The sequence below is a fragment of the Oratosquilla oratoria genome, chromosome 15 (assembly GCF_046742065.1).
Source record: "Oratosquilla oratoria isolate Oo_2021 chromosome 15, ASM4674206v1, whole genome shotgun sequence".
In the NCBI taxonomy this organism is placed as follows: Eukaryota; Metazoa; Arthropoda; class Malacostraca; order Stomatopoda; family Squillidae; genus Oratosquilla; species Oratosquilla oratoria.
In genome coordinates this window covers 17514729-17524728 of record NC_134791.1, presented here as the reverse complement: position 1 = coordinate 17524728, position 10000 = coordinate 17514729, and the positions used below count along the sequence as shown (strand labels likewise).

The 10000-nt window shown below is 41.6% G+C and overlaps 1 protein-coding gene and 1 long non-coding RNA gene across 2 annotated transcripts in view; both read left to right on the top strand.

Moving 5' to 3' along the window:
- LOC143033005 (uncharacterized) overlaps positions 1–10000 on the top strand; it is a 103423-nt gene that overhangs the window by 61404 nt on the left and 32019 nt on the right. The window contains exon 2 of the long non-coding RNA XR_012967152.1: positions 9112–9321. This is a non-coding gene — a long non-coding RNA (uncharacterized LOC143033005). The remainder of the gene's footprint in view (positions 1–9111; positions 9322–10000) is intronic.
- On the top strand, positions 4233–5363 carry LOC143033327 (enhancer of split m7 protein-like). The gene has a single exon (XM_076198635.1). The coding sequence runs from the start codon at positions 4376–4378 to the stop codon at positions 5048–5050; it is 675 nt and encodes a 224-aa protein (XP_076054750.1). The 5' UTR covers positions 4233–4375; the 3' UTR covers positions 5051–5363.

The window sequence follows — 10000 nt, the reverse complement described above, 5'->3', positions numbered from 1 at the left end:
ATTTATTTACTTATTCATTTTGTTATTTGCTCATTTGGTCATCTATTTTCATTTGCTTGTTTTTGTCTTTATTTGTTGTGAATTTTATCTTACAAAGTCTTAGATTAATTTTCTGTCTCTACTCATTTTCATTTTCATATTCATTCATTTGTTTATTCATTTATTCATCTAATCATTTTTGTTCTCTGATGCAACGCGTCATCAGTAGTTGATGACAATATAGAATGTATTAGACAAAACATAAAAATCGTAGAAAATTGAAAGCCATATTTGGACACTATCTACTAGTAGATAAAATGGACAATGCGTGACGTGGTTAATGAATGGTAGATGAATGGTTTAGTGAATAGTTTGACCGTAAACGTATTCAGTGATGGTTGATGACGTGGTCACTAGTAGTGGGAATTGTTAGACTGAGGATGGTTAGTATTGCGTCATCAAGTGAGATGGTTGAGTAGGTAGAGATGGTTGAAACTTGCAATGGACAGAAAACGGGGAGAGGGTAATTTCCTTATATGGGGTTAGACTACTGTCGTGAAAGGGTGAATGTGGTGGCACACTTGGCTTTTCTCGCTAGCATGCTAGTTGCTTTTGGTACTTCGTTTGAGTAGAAACGACTTCGGTTACGATTCTTTTTCTTTTTCAAATGTCTAAATGTCAAATTATTTTTGCGTCATATAGTGAAAAGCTAAATGACTAACTAAGAGAAGTTAAACTAGAATACGAATGTTAGAGACATTGTTGAGATATTCTAGAAGTCGTTTCTACTCATGCTAGCCTAGTGTGCCGAAGTTTCCCGTTTTCCGAGTTACCGTTTTCTACTAAAGTAGCTTTGTTGGTAACCTCAGACAGATTTCCAATTACCGTTTCCACCATGGCTATTTACAACACTTTATTTTTGTCTGGTATGATCTTTAGTGGTTGTATCTGTGACAATACTAAACACTTAGTGGTTGTATCTGTGACTATACTAAACACTTAAGAGCCTTTGTTGAACTGATCAAATTCACAACTTCACAAGCATAGGATTGTACTGTAACTATATCATTATCACTTCTAAACCTGGCTAGTCACTTAATACTTTGACTAGTGAAGGAGCCTCGTACAGCTGAATGGAATAGCTTGACGACAGCCAACATTAGAGATAAAGTTCCACCAGGAAGGGAAGAAAGTTCTAAGAATTGAGGACCTTGACTTAACCGTATCCCTAGGCTGGAGTTACAGACGTGATGTGCCGTTCTTGTTTGTTCTAAGTTTATACCCTCTCTCTGTCTGTCTGTCTGTCTGTCTGTCTCTCTCCCTCTCTCTCTCTCCCTCTCTCTCTCTCTCTCTCTCTCTCTCTCTCTCTCTCTCTCTCTCTCTCTCTCTCTCTCTCTCTCTCTCTCTCTCTCTCTCTCTCTCTCTCTCTCTCTCTCTCTCTCTCTCTCTCTCACTATCTTTCTCCCTCTCTCTCTCTCACTATCTTTCTCCCTCTCTCTCTCTCGCTCTCTTTCACTACTCTGTCTCTCCCCCTCTCACTATCTCTCTCTCCCTCTCACTATCTCTCTCTCCCTCTCTCTCATTATATTATTCTCTATCTCTATCCATTTATTCCTACACACACAGACACGCACACATATAAACACACACACACACACACACACACACACACACACACACACACACACACACACACACACACACACACACACACACACACACACACACACACACACACACACCACAAACCCCTTTGATCTAGAAATACTGCCTCACTTTGTGTTAGGAAAAAATCTTAGAAATAAAAGTCGTTAATCAATATGATCCTAACCCCATAAATCTATAGGCTTTATCTGCCGCAAGAACTTATCCCAAACTAGAATAGATTTTATAACTAGAGCACGAGACTGAAGCGATACTGTCTGGCTATTCTCCATTCACCCCAGGCACTGCTGCGTTGGCCAGGCGAGTGAGTATTCTGTGGCAAATGACACGTCACTTTGTCTCATCTGTGAGTCATCGACTCCTGGGTTGAATAAAATTCCCTGGAGACTGAGAAGTCACCCAGGAGTTTCACATAAAGAACACACCGGTTTTTTTTTTTTTTAGTTCGAAGTCTTTCTTATTGCGACAAAGTCTTCATTCAACTGCACACCTCGGGGACCGAGCTTTCAAGAAGAGATGAGTCAGACGGGTGTTTAGACACGCTAGTGTAGCGCTTTGGGTACCTCTAACCCACCCCCACCCTCAACCGCCGTCCTTCTCTTAAACGCCGTGGTGTAGTTTCAAGTATTGTCCGGGCTTATGACAGACGATTTGATTCAGCTGGGACACGACCTCTGAGACCAAAAGGGGTCTCGATTTTTCGATTTTTTTTTTTCGGGGGCTCGAATCTTTATTTGAATTAATTCGTCCGCTTTTAGCCAGAATAAAGTATCTAGATAGTGTCATCACCGTATTGCTAGAGTTAACTTTAATATACCCGTAAATGACAAGGTTCCATGATTTGAATTTTTTATTTTTTGTCTTTATATTTTTTTAATTCCCGCTCGTATTTTCCTATGCTGCCATCTAATACAACCTCTTTCTAGTCTTCTAATCTTCTTCCTTTATCTCCTCCTCCTCTTTTTTCTTATTTCTTTTTTCTTCTCATTCTCCTACTCCTCTTCTTCTCCCTCATCTCCTCTTCTTATTCTATTTCTCTTCTTCTCTTTAAGTTGCTCCTTTTCATTCTCCTCTTCTTCGTCCCCCTCCTCTTCTTCTGCTCCCTCTTCTTTCTCATCTTCCTCTTCTTCTCATTCTTCTATTCCTCTTCTATTCCCACATCTTCCTTTTCTTCTTATTCTCCTATTTATCTTCTTCTCTTTATGGTGCTCCTGTTCACTCTCCTTCTTCCTCCTCCTCCTCCTCCTCCTCTTCTTCGTCCTCCTTCTCCTCTTCTTCGTCCTCCTTCTCCTCTTCTTCGTCCTCCTCCTCCTCCTCTTCTTCGTCCTCCTCCTCTTCGCCCTTCTCCTCCTCCTCTCCTTCGCCCTCCTCTTCTTCGCCCTATTCCTCTTCTTCGCCCTCCTCCTCCTCCTCCTCTTCTTCGTTCTCCTCCTCCTCCTCTTCTTCATCCAACAGCAGCAGCAGCAGCAGCGTCCCGCACTGAACGCTTACCTCGTGCCAAGAACAATATCACTTGTGGAAATTTAGTCGAGGCTCCATATGCATCCTTCCACCTCGATTAACCGAACGCCGGTCACCGTACACCAAGGCCTCGTCCACAGAGGAACCGATAACCGATAAATAGAAGGGCATCTTGTGCCTAAGTGTTTATCCCAATCAAACGAATTGCCTTACGGACATTTCAATGTAGTATAGACTCCCTCCTCCCCCTCCCCCTCCTCCTCCTCCTCCGACACTCTTCAGCGTGGAGCACGTTCTGGAGTGTGCTTCGCTTCATGTCTGTGTACGTGTGTGTGTGTGTATGTATGAGGCTATGTGCGTGTGTGCGTGCGTGTGCGCGACCACGTGTGTGTGCGTTCGTACGTACGTTCCCGCTCGAGTGTGGGAAAACATCTGCTCCTGTCTTGAGACATTCCAGTGCATCTCGCCCTCCCCCCCAATCCCCTCCTCCCCTCCCTCCCGTCCTCCTCCTATCCCCCCCTCTCCTCCTCCTCCTCCTACTCCTCCCCCCCCCCCACGGTCAGCACGGGACAAACAGATGCTGTTGTACCAATTCCCGTCCAACTTTTTTTTTCTTTCTTTTTTGTTGTAGCCTACGCAGTCTTTCGATTTTTGAACACGTAAAGGATACAAGTATGTGCGTTCTTATCTAGAATACTGAAGGCACATACATGCACATTTCGTTAATGAATACTTCTTAATCTACATTTTCTTGTGACAACTCACAAGTCGGTGACGTTAAGAGACGAATTTTATTTTTGGGGGAGGGGAAATGTATTTAAAATTTTCGAAGTGCATTTGCGTTAAGGTCTCGCAGTACCTTTAGATTGCTCGAAATGTCATCTGCCGAGAACGAGGAGTCACGTCTTTGAGTAGTGCAAACGAGGGCTTGAGGGGGGCTGCCTCGTCCGCGGCTAGCGACGTGCGGCAACCGCGGGATCTGCGGTGGTGGTGGTGGGTGCAGCTGGGGAGGAGGAGGCTCAGCGGGCAGGTGGTCGGTGTGTGGGAACGCACCTCGCCGCCCCGTTCTCACGCTCGTAGGCTCCTCCCACCCCCGGTGGCCGGGGATATAAGGCAGTCGCCCGAGCGCCGAGCCAGCATACTCGTTCCAACTCTTAAGTTGTACACAGCTATACTTGCCTGCTCGTGTTTGGCTTAGCTTGGCTTTGCCATATAGTGAAGACTTTGTTGTCTTGCGCCCAGTTGTGACTTCGTTCTGATAATACCCAAGATGGCTTGCCAACTAGATCCCGTGTCCCGCACCTACCAGTACCGTAAGGTCATGAAGCCCATGTTGGAGAGGAAGAGGCGAGCCCGCATCAACCGATGCCTAGACGAACTCAAGGACTTGATGGTTTGTGCCCTTCAGTCCGAGGGTGAGTCCATCACCAAGCTCGAGAAGGCCGACGTCCTCGAGTTGACCGTCCAACACCTGAAGAAGCTTCAGCGTCGCAATCAGCTGGCCATCCGACCTCTACCTTCCAGCAACGACAAGTTCCGCGAAGGCTACAGCCGTTGTGCTTCCGAGGTGTCCCGTTGCTTGGCGACAATCCCCAGTGTGGATGTGACACTAGGAACTAAACTCATGACTCATCTCGGACTCAGCCTGACCAACTACGAGAAGCGTGCGCCCCTGAGCATCATCGTTCCCCAGGCAGAACCTTCCCCAGCCTTGTCCTCGGCCTCCAGCGGCTATTCTTCAGCTTCCGAAGTATCCCCGACCCCGTCTACCTCCTCTGTGTCCTCCGCCCCGGCAGTGAGAAGCAGCAGCAGCAGCAGCAGCAGCAGCAGCGTTAGCGGCATCGCGTCCACAGTCAGCGGCAAGACTCCAGCTAGCACCTCGCCCCGCCCTCAGGGGCTTCTGACCATCGCCGCTCCTCCTCAGCCCGTCTGGCGACCATGGTAAACCAATCAACGTGGAGGGTTTCTCCTTCACAACCAATCACCATCCATCGCCAGCCGCTCCGGCCCTACTAGCCAATCATCGCTACGTTTAAAGATGACGTCGGAGCAGCAACCACGAATAGGAAGGCGTCAAGTACCTGAAGACTGTGATACGCCCCGCCCATGACCCCCCTTTGGGCTCAAACTGTGATAGCCGCGCTGCGGAGTGATACTTCTGTGATATTTTCATTTCATTTATCCACTTTTTTTCTCCATTTCCACCATCATCACCACAATTACAAATTTATATAAAATAAAACAATCCATGAATTTTATCCTATGTCTTTCAAATTATCCCTACCAATGTTCCTACCTGATGAAATATGACATTCTAAAAAAAAAATGGAATATGAAACTCTAAAAAAAAAAAATGAAATATGAAATTCTAGAAAAATCAAAGAATAAGCATGAGTAGATGATTTTACTATTAGCAAGAACAAAAGATGAAAAAATTACGATGAAAATATCTGGATCAAATTAATGATGCACATTGGACAAATGACTAGAAAGATTAAATATAAGTAAAAATTAAGCCACTTATATCCTAGGAAAAAAAAAATATTGAATTTGAAAAGATCAAACAAATCTGAGTAAATCTTGCACAAAACAGACCAAGACAAGTAAAATAAAACTCTACGGGTTTATCTACCCCAAATTTATTTTAAACACCATAAATATTTCAACTTAGAGAATACAATGACAACACAGACGAAAACACGTATATGAAATCTTTCATAAAAGAAATCTACGGTTGTAAATGTCCCAGTCTGAAAACTAGAAATACATATACGAGCTAAAGGCATACAGTACAAACGATGAAACTCGCAGGCAGATTTGCTCAGAACAGACAAAGCGACGGAGTATGATTAGGGTAAATGAATTTTTAGAAATAGTCTACGGGTTTGTCTACCCCACTTTGACATTAACAGAAAATGCACAACATTGTTTTGAAATTTGTATACACACATGAGAACCATCTACATTTTTACTTCCATAAAAACAAATATATAAAACAGTTACATTTCCCTCGCATATAAGCATTAGAACTCCATAATTAACACCAGTCTGTCCTATTCACATAGTTAACCATTGACACTATTTCATGAATATATTTATCATTTACAACGATATTAATGGTGACGATCATGATAACCGTACAACGACCACATATTAGATAAGACGGTAACAAAATCTGCATTCAGATAACCTAATCATGGCTAAGGACTTCCTACCCCGAGAACTTCTTAAAGTTGAATGAAAGCGACTGGCGTTGCCATGACAATGACCTATGAAAAATGTCACCGTGGTCTAGAGCAGAGGCTCTCAACCTCTTATGTACCCCGTTCTTATGTATTACTGTTCCATAGCCTCGCAGAATTCCCATCACTAGTAAACAGAACCCTAGTTTATCCACCAAGTATTATTATTTTTCGATTTCTGGTTCTATTTGTGAACCGCTACTTTCCGATTTGTGGTTCTATTTGTGAACCGCTAGTTTCCGATTTGTGGTTCTATTTGTGAACCGCTGTAGCTCACAAGGAGTCATTGAACCGTAAGTTAAGAAACACTGGTCTAGAGGACAGAAAAGCGCATTCTTCCCGGGATTTACCCTGGAAATACTTCTTCCAGTGGATTAATGGGTTTGAATTGGAGAAATATAGATTTAAGAAGGAAATAGACAAGAATTGATTGACCAATAGAGTGGTTAAGGACTTAGTAACCATGGAGTGAGCGCCAAAACTATCGGTTGTTTAAAGAAAATGTAATTTTATGGATGGGATTGATAGGTGATTATGGATATGGAACTGCCTAGTGTAGGCCTTATGGTCTCTTCCAGTCTCACCAATACATGAGGTCTTTCTCTACGCGAATTAAACTCACCCAGAGTTAACCAAAATAAAAGTTACAAAGTATGTCATTATAACGAAATTAATCAAGATGACCCCCAAACTCTTCAAAATGATGTCCTGTCCGAAACTGGATAAAATCGTCGGGCGTTAACCGGAAAGAAAATACAAAATGAGTAATTCTGACGAAGCTGAGTTCAGGTATTTGATGAGCCAACAGAACGGGCAAGTGGCCATCACTGATACCCGGTGGTGACTGAACCTTGGTCTTTGTAAGCCCAATGCACCACACACACAAAGATGATGAAACGTGAGGTGGCGTACTGAACTACACGTGACTCACCATAATCTTGGACCACGTGCTTGTCTCGTGATCGACGTCTACTACCCTCCCGGATGAGAGCTCCAAGCTTGTATATTCTCTAGTGTACAGTTGTGGTCAAAGGTCTTAAGCTATTTTTCAATGTTCATTGTTCAAACAAGGTCCCAAATGTAGCCTACCCAGATCCCGTTTTGATTCAACATCGCCTCTTCCACCATTTCCTCCGTCTAAACAAAACCGTATGAACTCAGCCTGATTTCTATCAAAGACGTGTATGACCGAACTGAATGAAATTTTTGGCAGAGCAAGACCTAAAAGAATTTTTTTACAAGGCTGTACAAAACCCCTTTGGGGCCCCGAGGAAGGCAAAGATTTCTTCTCAAAATTGAGGATTTGATGTTCAGTAAATCTACATTAATCAATGATAAGTATTAATAGAAAATTATGAGAAAGGTGGAAGGGGGAAACATGGGTCTTGATACGACTATTGAGTTTATTCCTGACCGGTTTCGCTTTACACTAGCTTCTTCTGTAAAGCGAAACCGGTCAGGAATAAACTCAATAATCGGATCAAGACTCGTGTTTCCCTCTTCCACCTTTCTCATAATTGCCCTAATGTCTCAACATTAATAGAAAAGAAGCAAGTATTGTATGATGATTATAGTAATATTTGTGCATGTGAATGTAAGTGTATGTCGGGGTGGGAGGTAGTAGAAAGTGCTTGTTCTCGAGGGAGAATGGATGTTGTTTAGTTCCTGTGGAACCATTCTTAGTTCTTGGGCTCCGGAACAAAGCACTGCCTAGATCTCCCTCTCATAGGTCCTTAACAAGAATCTCTGGTTTGAGTTCCTGAGTCGGAAAAAAGTCGTGTCGTCGAGAGCCAAGACACCTCAACAGTTGCCCTTCCCCTCTCAAACCGAAAATATATGAATTCCTTATTATTTCGTACGGTCTACATCTCGATATGCATATGTTCATATCCCTTCTCATAGCTGAAAATATACGTATTTCTTATTGTTTCGTATGTTCTGTATCTCAGTATATACATACTCGTACACATGGATATATGTGTTCCTAAGTAAATATACTCATACAGGTACACATGAACAGACTGTATGCGCGTATTTGCAAATAAATGAATGTATATATAAATACATGTATACTTAGCTTGCATACACATTCATATGGTACGTACGTGCATATGTACTTACATGCATATATGCATAGATTCCTGCATGTAAATCTAGATGTATATTTTCTATAGCTCCAGTGCTTCTATCCTTAGGTATCATTTCGTGCCAAAGAGTTGGAGTTACGGATGGGATTAGGGAATTATCATTAACAAATGCTACGTAACTCTCAGCTTTAGGGGTATCACACACATAAATAATACACGTATCCATGCATGTATGCATTTATATATATGTGCATACACCCCAACACCACCCAACCTTAATTATACCGTCTCACTTCACCGGGGCACTGACGTCGTTGATCACTGACGGGCCGCCCTAAGCAAGCAAGCAATGCATACGTGAAGAATCTATACATACATGCATGAATACACACATTCGTGAATATGTACATACATGAATAAGTATATACATACATCCATATATACCTAAGTACAATACGTGCATAAGTACATACAAGCATGCACACAGACATAAATGAATATATACGCGTATACATATATGCACACACACATCATACATGCACACTTACATGCACACAAATGCATTTGCTTGCGTATGCGTAGAATTTAGCTTAGATTCTAGAATAAAGATTTAAGATAAATTAACTTTCACCACGCCAGCCATAACAACGACCGATCAAGCGTTCCTTATGTTGCAGGTGCTCCATGTACTTGAGCCAAGCCGAGGTACGTCAGCGAAGCCGATTAGATTCCGCCAGGGGACACGTGCTTATCAGCGACTTGACAACAATTCTTTTTTTCTTCTGTTCACCTTCAATGCAGTGACACACTTTATGACTTCTGTCGTGATAACAAGAGGAAGGAAATTGTATTCATGCAGTCCTGGGCTGCAAGACTCGATGGAAAGTGTAAGTATTTTTTTTTTCTTTCTTTCTTTGAGCGCATTCCAAGGACGAATGAGAAACTGGCATTTCCGTAAGCCAACGTAATAAAATTAATAGATAGGAGATATATAAGTTAATGAATAAGTTAATGAATAAGTATATAAATAAATAAGTAAAATACATAAATTAATAAATAGATAAATCAATAAATGAATAGATGAACAAATCAATAAATAGAATAGTGACTAGATAAATAATTAAATAAGTAAAGATAATTAAAAAAATGAATAAATAAGTAAATAAATAATTCAATATCTGGCAACACGAGCTCGATATCTCAATTTCTTTTTCTTCAAATGGGATTGTTACTTATAAATGGTTATCTATAAACCCTTGTTTTGAACTCGTTCCCGATTCACAAAACGATGACTTAGGAAAATAAATATCGCATCAAATAAATAATCAGAAACAAAATTTGAACCAACTATATGATTCGAGATTCGAATTGTGGAACTACAATTTTGGTCACTGAACACACACACACACACACACACACACACATATATATATATATATATATATATATATATATATATATATATATATATATATATATATATATATATATAAATACGTAAGACAGATGAGTGGATAGGTGATTCCCTGTGTTTATCTCACCACCCATCCACTCATATATATATAT

Coding starts and splice junctions, on each gene's coding strand:
- LOC143033327 (XM_076198635.1), top strand. CDS start 4,376: ATGGCTTGCCAACTAGATCCCGTGTCCCGCACCTACCAGTACCGTAAG.